This window comes from Amblyraja radiata, chromosome 1 (genome assembly GCF_010909765.2).
Source record: "Amblyraja radiata isolate CabotCenter1 chromosome 1, sAmbRad1.1.pri, whole genome shotgun sequence".
Taxonomy (NCBI): Eukaryota; Metazoa; Chordata; class Chondrichthyes; order Rajiformes; family Rajidae; genus Amblyraja; species Amblyraja radiata.
In genome coordinates, this window is record NC_045956.1 from 62,238,247 (window position 1) to 62,254,094 (window position 15,848).

A 15,848-nucleotide genomic window follows, 5' to 3' on the forward strand; every position below is an offset into this window, starting at 1 on the left:
AGCCATGATTGAATGGTGGAGTAGACTTGATGGGCCGAATGGCCTAATTCTGCTCCTATCTATCTTTATTACTAAAAGTCTGATCTTGACCGCTTTTGGCTCGCTGTGGTGTGATTACCGAGAGAACGCCACCACCTACGGCCGTCATTTTTGGGCTACCTCGCTTAGAGCACCCCTCCGCCTTCCGGGACCGGAGGATTTTTCCCATCGATGAAAAATCAGAGAGATATTAATGTTTTTTAAAAATTTCCCATTCTCTCTGCTGCCCCCGCTGGCGGCAAGGGGGCAGGACTACAAAACCCGGAAGTGTAGTCCCTCACTCAGTCTCTGCCAGATCCAGGAAGCGAGAGGGTCACGGCTCTCTGAGCTGTGAATTACACTGTAAGGTGGCTGCTGCCCAATTGTTTGCCGCTTCTTTTTAACGAGTTTGTGTTCACAAAATGAATTTTGGTTGTCGGGTGGCTGCAGCCCAATTGCTTGCCTCGCCTTTTTAACAAGTTTGTGTTCACAGAATGAATTTTGGTTGTCAGGTGGCTGCTGCCCAATTGTTTGCCTCGCCTTTTTAACAAGTTTGTGTTCACAAAATGAATTTTGTTTGACGGGTGGCTGCTGCCCAATTGTTTAGGAAAAGGGGAGATGCAACGAGACCTGGGTGTCATGGAACACTAGTCATTGAATGTGGGCATGCAGGTGCAGCAGGCAGTGAAGAAGGCGAATGGTATGTTGGCGTTCATAGCAAGAGGTTTGAGTTTCGGAGCAGGGAGGTTCTACTACAGTTGTACAGGGTCTTGGTGAGACAACACCTGAAGTATTGCGTACAGTTTTGGTCTCCTAATCTGAGGAAGGACATTCTTGCCATAGAGGGAGCGCAGAGAAGGTTCACCAGACTGATTCCTGGGATGTCAGGACTTTCATATGAAGAAAGACTGGATAGACTTGGCTTGTACTCGCTAGAATGTAGAAGATTGAGAGGGGATCTTATAGAAACATACAAAATTCTTAAGGGATTGGACAGGCTAGATGCAGGAAGATTGTTCCCGATGTTGGGGAAGTCCAGAACAAAGGGTCACAGTTTAAGGATAAAGGGGAAATCTTTTAGGACTGAGATGAGAAAAACATTTTTTACACAGAGAGTGGTGAATCTCTGGAATTCTCTGCAACAAAATGTAGTTGAGGCCAGTTCATTGGCTATGTTTAAGAGGGAGTTAGATGTGGCCCTTGTGGCTTAGGGGATCAGGGGGTATGGAGAGAGGGCAGGTACAGGATACTGAGTTGGATGATCAGCCATGATCATATTGAATGGCGGTGCAGGCTCAAAGGGCCGAATGGCCTACACCTGCACCTATTTTCTATGTTTCTATGTATGCTTCTATGTTTGCCTCGCCTTTTTAACGAGTTTGTGTTCACAAAATGAATTTTGGTTGTCAGGTGGCTGCTGCCCAATTGTTTGCCTCGCCTTTTTAACAAGGTTGTGTTCACAAAATGAATTTTGGTTGTCGGGTGGCTGCAGCCAAATTGTTTGCCTTGGCTTGGCTTTTTAAATCGTTGCAACAGTTGGCTGCCAGCCCAAGAATCCATTCGGCCCACAATGTCTATACTAGCCCTCTGGAAACCAGTACCTTCGGCCTGCAACACCCATACTAGCGCAACAGAAAGCCCCCACCCCTCCACTGGCAATATTGGAATTGGTGGAGAGGTGGAATATTGCATTGGTGACCAGCCCTCCCGTGTGATGCTGGGACCCAACGGGTCCCACTTAGTCTAGTAACCTATAAACTTATGAAGTGTTTCTCTGCCCTCTCTGACAGAACGCCAGTTACGGGTCGGGCTACACAAGAATGGATGAAGCCATTGTCCAGTTCTGGCAGATGTTTCATGAGCTAACCCAGGAGGAGAAGAAGCATTTCCTGGGTGAGTCATCCAGCTGGTTTCACTCGTTCAGTCGGGTTTTGGTGAAGCGTACGAAGACCGTTTGGCGGCTCTGGGCCTGTACTTGCTGGGATTTAGAAGGATGAGGGGTGACCACCATCAGGGGTTAAGGGGAGAAGGCAAGTGGATGGGGTAAACCTCTTCTGCATCGTATCCAAAGTCTCCACATCCATCCTCTAGTGGTTGGGGGTGGGAAGCAAAGAGGTAAGTTATAGAATAAGTTAAAGTTTATAAAGGGGATTTACTGTCCAACTCATTCGGTGATGGAAGTTGGTCACATGCTCACCCGTCCACAGTCCCATACTCCCACAGGCTGGTTTCATAAGTTCCTAAATTCATAAGTCATGGGAGCAGAATTATCGAAAGATCGAGTCTACTCTGCCATTCAGTCATGGCTGATCTATCTTTCCCTCTCAACCCTATTCTCCCCATAACATTTGACACCTTTATTAATGCAGGAAAAAAACAGGAGAATGGGGTTGAGAGGGAAAGATAGATCAGCCATGATTGAATGGCATGATTGAATTCTGCTTCCGCTAGAGGAAAGATGTGGAGGCTTCAGAGAAGGTGCAGAATAGGTTTACCATAATGATGCTTGGTTTAGAGGGTATTAGCCACAAGGAGAGGTTGGACAAACTTGGATTTCTTAGTTTTCTTTGGCAAGTGGGAGGTTGAGGGAACACCATATGAGGTATATATTATTAGGAGAGGCATAGATAGGGTAGTCAGTCAGAACCTTTTAGCCCAGGATGGAAAAATCAAATTCTACACAACATGGCCTTAAGGTGGGAGAGGCAAAGTTTAAAGGAGATATACAGGACAGATTTTTTACACAGTGGTAGATTCCTGGAACACGTTGCAGGGGGGTGGAGGCAGATACAATAGTAGCATTCAAGAGGCTTTTAGATAGACTTATAGATATGCTGGGGATGGAGGGATATGGATAACATGTAGGCAGAGGAATGCATTTTAACAAGGCAACATGTTTGGTTCAGAATTGTGTGCCAAAGGTCCTGTTCCTGTGCTGTAATGTTCTATGTTCACCAACAGTAGCATAGAGCACATGGGTATTTTGCTCTGTTTCTCTGTAATAGTGAATAGTGTAAGAGGAGCGGTACAGTGGCACAGCAGATAGAGCCACTGCCTCACAGCCGCACAGACCCGGGTTCCACCCTGACCTCAGGTGCTGGCTGTGCGAAGTTTGGAAACCTGAATGGAAACCTCTGGAGACTTTGCGCCCCACCCAAGGTTTCCGTGCGGTTCCCGGAGGTTGCCGGAGGTTGCGGGTAGTGGAAGCAGGTAGGGAGACTGACAAAAACCTTTGGGAACCGCACGGAAACCTTGGGTGGGGCGCAAAGTCTCCAGAGGTTTCCGTTCAGGTTTCCTAAGTGGGACAGGGGCAGAAGGCAGCAACTCTACTGCTGTGCCACTGCCGCCCAAAATGTTTATTACGAAGCTTGCAATTGCTGACATATTGAGTTGTTGATTTCTGTTTTGTCACTGCTCCCAGCCTTCCTCACAGGTTGTGACAAGGTTCCCATTGGAGGCATGGGCAAGTTCAGGATCGTCATTCGGGAGGATTTCAGACCTGATCCGGATTTGTACTTCCCGACTGCTCACACCTGCTACCAAATGCTGGATCTGCCCCGGTACAGCAGTGCGAAGATCCTGAGGGAGCGGTTCCTCCGAGCGATTGGATGCAGTCGGGGGTTCGGGATTGCCTAGTGGCTGAAATCATCTGCTGCTCCTGAGCGTCTCTGAGCGAGTGGAAATCATGTTGCACGTGCCCAATGGTTCAGTGGTTTCTTTATTATCACGTGTAGCAAGGTACAGTGAGAAGACAGTCTCAGCAAGACCCAGGCAGAGATGAGGAGGCACCAGGCCATTCGGCCCACCATGTCAGCGCTGAACACAATGTCAATTTCCCAGCCACCAGTGCAAAGCACCACACAACGTGCTGGAGTAACTCAGAGGGTCAGGCAGCATCCGTGGCAACATGGGTGGGTGTTGTTTTCGTTCGGGTCGGGAAGGATCCTGAGGTATTCCAGCATTTTGTGTCTTGTTTGTTTGTAAACCAGCAACTGGAGTTCCTCATAATGACAGGTAGATCTGTTATCATAAGTGTTTCCATTAACACAGATTGGATGTCACACAACTGTTGCATTGGGGAACATCCCTTTTATTACTTTTATAACCTTTTATTGGTTATAATAGCATTTCGATCAGGAACTAGAAAACTGCTTAAATATAACTTTGAAAATTGCTAAGCATTAAAAAACCTGTCCTAGAGTCATAGAATGATACAGTGTGGAAACTGGCCCATTAGCCCAACTTGCCACACCGTCCCAGCTACACTAGTCCCACCTGTCTGCGCTTGGTCCATATCCTTCCAAACTTGTCCTATCTCTTTCCCAGAGTAGGGGAATCGAGAACCAGAGGACAGAGGTTTAAGGTGAAGGGGGAAAGATTTTATAGGAGTCTGAGAGGTAACTTTTTTACACAAAGGGTGGTAGTTGTATGAAACGAGCTGCCTGAGGAGGTAGTTGAGGCAAGGACTATTGCAACATTTAAAAAGCAATTAGACAGGTACAAGGATAGGACAGGTTTATAGGGATATGGGCCAAACGCAAGCAGGTGGGACTAGTGTAAATGGGACATGTCGGTCAGTGTGGGCAAGTTGGGCCGAAGGGCTTGTTGCCACAATGTAATAAAATGTGTTAAGAATTCATCAATCCCGTCCGTTAGGAATTCTTAACAATTGCACATGAAACGACAGAAATTAACGACAAATAGTTCTGCAATAATACATGTTTCCATAAAGCTCATTGGATACAACGTGATTTATGAACTAGAAACAGTATTTTTATTAGGCGGGCAAATTGGTTATAATGCCATTTCAATCAGGAACTGGAGAACTAATAAAAAGTGACTTTGGAAATTGACAATCAGGAAAAAAACTTGTCTTGGTGGTTGGGGTTGGGGGGGGGGGGAGTAAAAACTGTGTCCATGTAACCACCCCGTGGTAATCAGACATAATTGTCTCTGAAGAACACAGTCTGTCAGTTTCACCGCGGGTGATCATTGAAACTATCAAGCAGTCACTCTAGTGACGTGCAATGAAAGTCTATTAAACAATGTAACACATAGACTTGAGGATTTTTAGTTTGTACAAAAATAAACTTGTAGCTAGTGAAAACGCCTTTGGTTTGAAAGTCCAGCAGGGAAAATAACTTGTTACAGCAAGTCTAAAACTCTCAGCCCCAAAACACTTTTTTACATTGACAGAATTATTGTTAAACTGCAATTAGTCTCAGCGGTTTCTTCAAATTGTATCTATTGCATTATAGCAATACCACCTGTATTTTGTCAAAAAACTCTGGAATGAATTTCAGTTAGAGTAAAAGAGTCAAGAGTGTTTTATTGTCATGTGTCCCAGATAGGACAATGAAATTCTTACTTGCTGCAGCACAACAGAATATGTAAACATAGTACATAACGGGAGAAAAAAAGTTCAGTGTGTATATAAACACATGCACACATACTCAATAAATAAACAAATATAGTGCAATAATAATAATAGTCTGTTGCAGTTCAGAGAGGATTTGTTGTAGTGTTTAATAGCCTGATGGCTGTGGGGAAGGAGCTGCTCCTGAACCTGGACGTTACAGTTTTCAGGCTCCTGTACCTTCTTCCCAATGGCAATGGTGAAATGAGTGTGTGGCCAGAATGGTGTGGGTCTTTAATGATGTTGGGCACCTTTTTGAGGCAGCGACTTCGATAAATCCCTTCGATGGTGGGGAGGTCAGAGCCGGTGATGGACTGGTCAGTGGTCACAACTTTTTGCAGTCTTATCCGTTCCTGGGCATTCAAGTTGCCGAACCAGGCCACGATGCAACCGTGCTGTCGCTGTCGTGCGCTGGGGTAGCAGGACGAAGGCCGCGGACGCCAACAGTACTGTGCACCTGTAGAAGTTCAAGAGAGTCCTCCTTGACTTACCGACTCTCCGTAATCTTCTCAGGAAGTAGAGGCGCTGATGTACCTTCTTTATAAGAAACACTGAGCAGCCAACTTAACCAGATAACAAAAGTGTAAAACCACAGTCTGTAGTATATTCAAAACCAAGTCCATAGAAGATCATAGTTGCGGAGGCTATTGTTCAGGAGACTGATGGTTGATTGGAAGAAACTGCTCTTGAATCCGGAGGTTTTCAGGCTCCTGTACCTTCTTCCTGATGGGAGCAGCAAGATGAGAGCGTGGCCAGGGTGGTGTGGGTTTTTAACTATATTGGTTGCCTTTTTCAGGCAGAACTTCCGATAGATCACTTTGATGGTGGGGAGGTCAGTAGATACGATGGACGGGCAGTGTCCACCACTTTCAGGGGTCTTCTTCATTCCTGAGGGTTTGAGTTCACGCACTAGGCCATGATGCCAAGTCTTTACCAGTCGGGGAAGGAAGCGATTTCTGGGTCTTAACGTGCATTAATGCAATAACACAATAAATTAACAATCGGTAATATAACCAGTTCATACTTCTTCAAAACCAAAGTCCGTAGTGCAACCAAAACAATCTGCCTCAATTACCTGCTCTGGCATTCCATATACCCATCACCATTCGTGAAAAGGTTACCCCTCAGGTCCACATTAAATCTTTCCCCTCTCACCTAGTTCTTGATTTCCCTACCCTGGGTAAAATTCTCTGTGCATTCACCCTATCAATTCCACTCATGATTTTATACACCTCTATAAGATCACCCCTCATTCTCCTGCTCTCCAAGGGATAAAGTCATAGCCTGCCCAATGTCCCCCCTGTAGCTCAAGCCCTCCGATCCTGGCAACATCTTCGTAAATTTCTGCACTCTTTCCAGCTCAATGGCACCTTCCTATAGTAAGGCGACCAAAACAACACAAAACTGCACAGGCAGCACAGTGATGCAGAATGGAATCAGCAAATAGCCACCACCAAGTCTGTGCTAAACACTACCGAGGCAGCTGCTTGAAAGAGTTCCTCAATGAAGTAATTCTCTCCCTGACCTTTCCTCCCTGTCAACGTTCCCTTTTCTTGTGCAGTTATTCAATTCCCTTGCGAGAATCATATCTTTAATAAGAAGCTTCTCGAAGGTAGACAGTCAGAACCTTATTCCCAGGGTGAAAATATCAAAGACTAGAGGGCATAGCTTTAAGTTGAGAGGGGTAAAGTTTAGAGGAGATGTGCGATGAAAGTTTGTTTCTAAGTTGAGAGGGTGGTGAGTGCATGGAACGTGCTACCAGGTGGTGGACACAGATACACTAATGGCGTTTAAAGGATAGGCGACATTTCGGGTCAGGATCTTCCTGAGGAGGCTCCGCTCTTTCAACGTCTGCTGTAAGATGCTGCAGATGTTCTACCAATCAGTGGCGAGCACCTTCTTCGCTGTCGTGCGCCTGGGTAGCAGGACGAAGGCCGCGGACGCCAACAGAATTAACAAGTTAATCAGGAAGCCTGGCTCCATCCAGGGGGTGGAGTTATATTCTCTGGAGATGGTCTTGGAATGGAGGATGCTTCTCAAACTGTGGAGCATCTTGGACAATACAGCTCACCCCCTCCATGACACACTGGTCAATCTGAGGAGCACCTTCAGCAACAGACTGGATCCACCAAGATGCAACACAGAACGCCACAGGAGATCCTTCTTCCCTGTGGCTATCAAACTGTACAACTCCTCCCCCTTCTGTCATGTGGTAGACTGATTCCCTCCCCCCCCCCCCTCCAATCTTAGTGCATCCCCAATCCTGGACTTTCCACTCATCACTTTAATTTCATGTATCTTGTATCATGTCGTGTTTTATGACTGTTGGCACCAATTTCCATGCTGGGATAAATAAATTTCTATCTTATCGTATCGTACTGTAAGTGACGTTTCAGGCCGAGACCCTTCTTCAGACTCGTGGTCTGGAACTGGACCAGGAAACCAGGTCTGCTGGTGGCCGCGGGAGAGGCGAGGATTGGCCGAGTCAATGGTCGTGGGCTGCGCGCGGCTGGAGTGCAGGTGAGGGCCGGGGGTGACGGCTGCAGCCTGGCCTTGTGGTGATGTTTGGTAAGTCTGTCCACTATAACCAAAATCTGTTATAAACAGTCCGTAATGACGAGGGTTTACTGTACCACTGACTGTCTGGGTACAAGGATAAAGAGGGGCCTAGCGCGGGGGGGCACTGAGAACAATGGGGGCCCGGTGTGGGGGAGACAAAGAAGGGTCCAACATTATTTAAACAGTATTTTTTGTCGACGCCTTTGTGCACTTTGAATGCAAACCAAAATATTTCACTGTTCCTGGGTACATGCAACAAAATATCTTCATCATCACCTATGTGCATGTAGTTTCATCTCAGTAAATTTTTGTAATTTTTTGCATCTTGTTCTGTTTGACCATGTGTGAGTGCATGTTTGCACATGTTTACACATGCTCAAACATGTACCTGTATATTTTGGGGACGTTTAAACCTCCAGCGATGTATTTGGTGCATGAATTAGAGAACTCTTCTTGCATATTCATTGCATATTTCTGACTTTCTGGGAGGGATTTGGGAGGGACCTCAAGGGTGAACTGTTTCACTCAGAGAATAGTCAATAGCAAGGAATGAAGCCCTTCAGCCCAACTTGCCCACACTGATCAACATGCCCCATCTACACTGGTCATACCTGTCCACATTTGTCCCCTATCCCTCTAAACCTATCCTATCCACATTCCTGTCTAAATGTGCCTTTCTTAAACGTTGCCATAGTCGCTGCCTCAACTACTTTCTCCGGCAGCTCCTTCCATTCACCTATCACTCTCTGTGTAAAAAAAAAGTTACTCCTCAGGTTCCTATTAAATCTTCCACCCTCACCTTAAACCGATGTCCTCTGGTTCTCGATTCCCCTACTGTGGGCAAGAGACTTCTGTGCATTTACCTGATCTATTCCTCTCATGATCGTGTACACCTCTGTAAGTCGGAGTCTACAATGGGCTATGATTGTACGGTCTGCACAGGTCGGAGTTTGGATCAAACATGAGGCAGCACTTGTGTTTACACCTATTCATTTTATCCAGAGATGCTGCCCGAGCCCCTGAGTGACTCCAGCACTTTGTGTGTGTGTTCTGTGTAAGCCAGCGTCTGCAGTTCCTTCCTACACTTTCACACCGCTGGGCTGTTCTGTGCACCCTGCTCCCAGCGTGCAGCGCAGACACAGCAAGTTAGCGGGGCAGCGCTGTCCGCACAGAAACTTCCGCAGGTTCTCCTCAGCTGCCGGGGTAACGGAGCCGGAGCGGCAGCGGACCAGCGGAGGTCCCAGCGGGGAGAGGAGACCCCCATCTGCCCGCCCCCCTACTGACATGACCAACATCTCAGCAGCCTGGTCCTGAAGAGGCTGAACAGACTCTGCAAAGTTAAAGGCTGAGTGGAGCCCTGTTAGAAATCTATAACCAGTGTTGCAGTGCTAATGTTTTAGGTGCCGGAGCTGTCAAACAGGGGCGTCATTTCAGGTTCTGTTTGAGGGGGGGGGGGGGGGGGGCAAGCTAGTCTCCCGAGAGGGTCAAACAAGGCTATAGCCTATCACTACATCCCAGTGTATAACTAGTACAATAAAACATACAATACTTAATTTAATAATATGACAAAATATTGCACGGTTGTACTCACTAATTATCATGAAATATAATTATCAAGCAAGTAAAGAAAAAGGCGGTAATCATGTATTTTACCAATTTACAAGTAATTACCTACTTACCAAGTTTCACAATAATTTCCACAAAGGGTCGGGCATAATATGTGTTTGTGGGTCTGAAGCAACTCTTGTCCTGGTGTCTTCAGCTGATCTGTGGCACCGCAGCCATGATGTGACGTACGGCTCAGGATTCCACTGAACCAGAGGAGGTCCGACCGTGTAGTTTAACAAACATAAGTGCTGATACATGATTTATGAGAATTCTTGAGCGTGTTGGTGTTATTATCGTTCATGTGACTGAATCCCCTCTCACACTCAGCAGTACTAATAGGAATAACTTGTGAACAGCTCAGTAATGGGCCTATATCTTGGGGGATGTGGCGTCCACCATCCTCCACATGATCTGTGAAGGCATTTATTACAGAAGAAGAAGAAAGCTTAAACCGCTTACAGAGAAATGATATTGCAGCTTCTCCATAATTAGGTGGTATTTCAGCAGGCCAACAGCATTTACTAGGGACACACAATTCATTTAGCAGGGATTTATACATACCATGAGGTTCAGAAGAATGAGAACCTTTCAAGGATGTTGTGGTGAACATACAGTGCTGCAAATTGTTTATAAGACTAGTTATAAACTGTTGATTGATGGAGATGGTTTTGTTGTTGCTTGTTGAGGTAATTTCTCCAAACTTCCCCTTTTCCACTGCCTCTTGAGCTTCTAGACTTTTTGTACCTGGTTGCACTTTCAGTCCAGGCAGTGATCTTATGCTCGGTTGGATCAGTTTGTCTGCATAAACAATCATGGTAGTGCGTTTCTGTAAACACTGACAGTAAACCAAGTTCATGCAACGTGTCATACATTAGAGCTAAATCCAATAGAAACTGTTCTGAAGAGGGTCTTGTCAACAGACCTTCATAGGTTTTTCTGTTACTCCCAGATCTTGTTTCATCCTTCATTGTTTTTTCAAAATGAAGACACAGTGCTTCATAATTTTGCCACACTGTTGAAACTGTTTAAAACGGGTTAGCTACCCACCTGGTGCCCAGAACACGGCCTATTTTGTAAATTTGTTGTTCTAGTTGAGAGGCACATTCAGACACAACCCTTTGATTTAAAGGCGATCTACTGTAAACAGAGTACAATTTGTCCAAAAATGATTGAAAATGATTAATTCCATGAACTTCTCTCACCAAATCACCTACTGCAAGTTGTCTTCTGTGATTAAGACAATGCCAAATTATCACATCAGGATAATGTTCCTTGAGATTTGACACCAAGCATTACGCTCGCCCCATCACGTGCAAATGCTACAAGGTTGTGTTTCAAGTAAGAGACATCAGACCCATGGTTACTAAGACAGTTCAACAGATGTTTAGCAATAGTAGCAGCTTTCTGATCAGGGTCTAGATCTAGAAACATTAAATGGGGATCACTTGAGCCCCCGGCAAACACTCGCCAGTCCCGGCTCCCCGCATCTGTTCCAGCCGCTGGTTTTGCTCCCATCCCTCCTTCAGCCCCAGCTCTCCAACACTCGCGGACCATGCAGTTTATCCGAGTTTTGAAATTTTCGTTCATCACGGAATTTCTCACCACAGAGCGTGAGAAATTTCTGATCGGCGTGAGGGCGTGAGAGTTTGCTTGAGGGCGTGATTCTCACGCTCAAAGCGCGAGAGTTGGCAGCCCTGCAGCCCTCTGAGGCAGAGAATTCCACTGATTCACAACTGTGTGAAAAAGTGTTTCCTCATCTCCATTCTAAATGACTTACCCCTTATTCTCAAACTGTGGCCCCTGGTTCTGGACTCCCCAACATCGGGAACATGTTTCCCACTTCTAGCGTGTCGAAACCCTTAATAATATTATATGTTTCAATAAGATATCCTCTCATCCTTCTAAATTCCAGAGTATATAAGCCCAGCCGCTCCATTCTCTCAGCATATGACAGTCCTGCCATCCCAGGAATTAATCTTGTGATCCTATGCTGCACTCCCTCAATAGCAAGAATGTCCTTCCTCAAATTTGGAGACCAAAACTGCACACAACACAGGGCCCTAGTGTGGTCTCACTAGGGCCCTGTACAACTGCAGAAGGACCTCTTCTTACTCAACTCTTCTTGTTATGAAGGCCAACATGCCATTCGCTTTCTTCACAGCCCGTTGTACCTGCATGTTTACTTTCATTGACTGATGAACAAGGACCCCCAGACCCAATTGTACTTTCCCTTTTCCCAACTTGACACCATTTAGATAATAATCTTCCTTCCTGTTTAAACCTCACATTTACCCGCATGAAACTGCATCTGAATGGGACCCGTTAATCTCTACTCTTTGTTTCCTATCTGCCAACCAATTTTCTATCCATGTCAGCACTTTACCCCCAATACCATGTGCCCTAATTTTGCCCACTAATCACCTATGTGGGACCTATTCAAATGCTTTCTGAAAGTCCAGGTACACTACATCCACTGGCTCTCCCTTGTCCATTTTCCTAGTTACATCCTCAAAAAATTCCAGAAGATTAGTCAAGCATGATTTCCCCTTCGTAAATTGCCTTCTCCCTGGTAGGCTCCAGTACAAGCTGCTCTAAGAATCCATCACGGAGGCACTCAACAAACTCCCTTTCTAAGAGGTCCCGTACCAAGCGGATTTTCCCAGTCAACCTGCATGCTGAAATCTCTTATAACAACCGTAGCATTACCTTTACGACATGCCAATTTTACTTCGGAGTCACGTGAGTGACTACGTGAAGAACCCGCTCAGTGCGCAGGCGCGGCATTACGCCAGCAGTGCAACAGCGGCTGCAACGGGAGTTAGGCACTCCCGCTACAGAATGAAATGGACCGTCAGGTGAGTACCCTGAGGTCGGGTTTCTTTTACAGGTGAGCCTTTTTCTGCTTGTGTTTTTTACAGGCAGAGAAAAAGAGGCACTGCCCTCTGGAACAAAACTGCCCCCCGTTCAAGGAGGAACGTTTTCCCGTTGGGGAGGGGGGCAGCAACAGGCGGTAAGAGCGTTACCCGGTGTTCCTCTATTCCCCGACACCGTGCCGAGGCCAGCCCGCTAGTACCTGAGCAGCGGGCTGGATGCATAGCCACCCGAAGAGGCATCCGGCAGGTGTTCCTGATTACGGACGGGACGTCTCTCCACCCGCACGAGGGGAGAGAGAGCCGCCTGAGCCGCTGGAGCGGCTCACGGAGCAGGTGCCTGCGAGACGCGCTGCTTGAGGGGCGCTCTCGCATCTACAAGGCACAAAAGCTCCAGAAGAAGGCGGTAGGAACAATTACCGGGCGCTCCGCTATCCCCATCACCGCGCCGAGCCCAGTCCCGCTAGTGCCTGAACTACGGGCTGGATGTCTAGCCATCCGAAGAGGCATCCGGCCGGTGGCGTCCGATTCGTCGGACGGGGACATGTCTCCACCTAAATGGAGGAGAGACAGCCGCCTGAGCTGCATCCAACAGCTATTGGAGCAGCTCCAGCGAGATGCGCAGAAAGAGCGCTCTCGCGGAGGGAGGTCATGCACCCCCTCCACAGTGTTTCATGCACTGCCCTCTGCTCCCTCATTACTGGAGGCTAGCATTGGTGACCAGGGCTGAGCTGGTCTGGAACAGGGGCAGGCGGACGAATTCGGGAGTATGCCAGGGGTGCAGGAACAGGAAGAGCTGTTGGGTGTGATGGACCGCTTTGTAGCAACCCCACGGGCTGGAGCACCGCTGGAACCAAGAATGGCGGCCAGCATCAACCATCTATCCAATAAACCATTACTGGAAAAGGTGCTCGCTGAGGTGCTGAAACAACACACAGCACCAGAAAACTGTGAGGCCCTCAAAGTAAAAAATGTCAACAGCCAAATCTGGGGGCATGTGGGGTCACACATCCGGACCCAAGAACTCAAGCTACAGCGGATCCTAAGGCTCCTGACGTCGGCCATCACAGCCTTTGCTTGTTCCATGGAGACCACGGAGATGGATACCTGCCAGCAGGATGTGCTGGCATTAATGTGTACCACACAATTTGAGATCAACAATCTCCGGAGGGAAATCATAAAACCTGCCCTCAATCCCAAATTTACTGGCTTGTGTAAAGCCCCAGCTGCGGAGACGGACGCGCTACTATTTGGGAAAGATCTCAATAAAAAACTGAAGGAGATGGAGGAAGCATCAAAAACCTTTGGCCTAATGAGGGCAGGCCCCGGGACGAGCAAACCAAGACCTCCGATACCCAAGCGGCAGCACCCCACGGCATCCACCAGTCGACGTCCGCAATATGGGACTGGTGAACGCTTGGGGTCCGCACATTATCCCCAAAGATCTTTTTAGATCAGGGCCCGCAGCGGACCCTCTGGAAAATGCTCCTCCCCCCAACATCGCCAGCACGGAACCTTCAGGAAAATGAAGAAACAGAATCGCCAATAACCATGGAAGTAGGTGGGTCTGGTTCCTACCAGCATATAGAGAATAAGGGTGCTTTGTTAACAGGGGGGAGATTACACTTGTTTAAAGAAGCATGGGGTATGGTCACGAGTGACAAGTATATACTCAACAGCATTAGTGGATATAAAATACAATTCATGTCAGAAAAAACGCCGCCAGTTCAACATTGGCCCCAAAGGGTATTTCTCCCTCCGTCAAAGAGACGTGAGGGACAAGCTGAACTGGTGAGACTAATCACAAAGGGGGTCATCGAAAAGACCAAACATGAACCTTTGGAATTTGTATCAAATATATTTACTAAAACCAAAAAAGATGGTGGCTGTCGCATCATCATTGACTTAACATCACTAAACAAATTTGTTAAGTATATACATTTCAAAATGGAGACATTTGTTACTGCCAAACAACTGAATTCCAAAGGACACTTCATGGCAAGCATTGATCTTAAAGATGCTTACTATCTAGTACCCATATACAAGGATCATCGCAGATACCTAAAATTTATCTGGATGGTACAAAATGGGCTAACTTCAGCCCCAAGATTATTCACCAAAATATTGAATCCAGCCATGGCAATACTAAGAAAACAAAAACATATTGTCATGGCATATCTGGATGATATTCTGATAGTAGGGAAAACAATGGAATTGGCTGTGGCAGCAGTATCAGCTACAAAACAGCTCCTCGAAACTCTGGGGTTCGTCCTACATCCAGATAAATCTAAGTTGAAGCCATCCACTATCATGGACTACCTGGGCTTCACAATTAACTCAGTCCATATGACTGGTACCTTGCCAAAGGGAAAAATGGTTGAAGTAGCACAATCATGCAACAATTTAATGGTCAACGAGCGACCAACTATTTGACAAGTAGCAAGAGTAATTGGGGAAATGGTAGCAGCATTTCCGGCTACACAATTCGGACCTTTGCACTATCAAAAATTTACAAAGAGCAAAGGTACAGGCAATAAAACGACATACAGGTCACTATGGTCGTGTCATGAAATTACCCACTGAAGCAATATCAGAGCTACAGTGGTGGGTAGAAAATGTTTGGCATAGTTTCAGCCCTATTGTTATCACTAACCCTACTTTAGTTATTCAAACAGATGCCAGTGCTCAATGCTGGGGAGCGACTAACTCCATATCCAGCACAGGTGGTAGATGGACTAACCTAGAGTCATCATTACTACTTACACTGGGCATTAACTATCTAGAGATGTTGGGCGCCTTTTATCGTTTAAAAGCATATGTATCTAATATGCAGCACTTGCATGTTCGGTTACAAATTGATAAATACTACGGTGATGGCTATATTAACCATATGGGTGGCATAAAATCATTATCATGCGACAAATTGGTCAACATGATTTGGCAATGGTGTGTCGAAAGACATATTTGGCTATCAGCTACTTACCTACCAGGTAAGCTAAACACCCATGCCATGAGAAAATTAATCGCCTGGGTTGCAAGTTTGAACAGACCTTACCTGGAACTGGGATTGTCCAAACAAACCATCACCACCATGTCGGCATCCCTTCGAACATCCACCAAGAGGCAGTACTTAACCAGCATCAAAAAAAGGGAGAAGTACTGCCAGGAAACAGGGACAACATACGCAACAGCCACCAACATACTGGAGTTCCTGGCCTAGCTGCACCACGATGTAGGGATCAGCTACAGTGCCATCAACACAGCGCAGAGTGCTCTTTCTGCTTATCTCAAACCAGCGCCAGGACAACAGGCGATTGGATCCCATCCACTGGTTTTAAAACTGATGAAGGGCATTTACAATATCAAGCCCTAAGCCC

The 15,848-nt window shown here is 46.5% G+C and overlaps 1 protein-coding gene across 1 annotated transcript in view; it reads left to right on the plus strand.

Moving 5' to 3' along the window:
- LOC116978984 (probable E3 ubiquitin-protein ligase HERC4) overlaps positions 1-3,801 on the plus strand; it is a 76,427-nt gene extending 72,626 nt beyond the window's left edge. The window contains exons 18-19 of the mRNA XM_033030365.1: positions 1,809-1,911; positions 3,440-3,801. Of these exons, the coding sequence (XP_032886256.1) occupies positions 1,809-1,911; positions 3,440-3,654 (318 nt within the window). The 3' untranslated portion in view covers positions 3,655-3,801. The remainder of the gene's footprint in view (positions 1-1,808; positions 1,912-3,439) is intronic.
- The last annotated feature ends 12,047 nt before the right edge of the window (positions 3,802-15,848 follow it).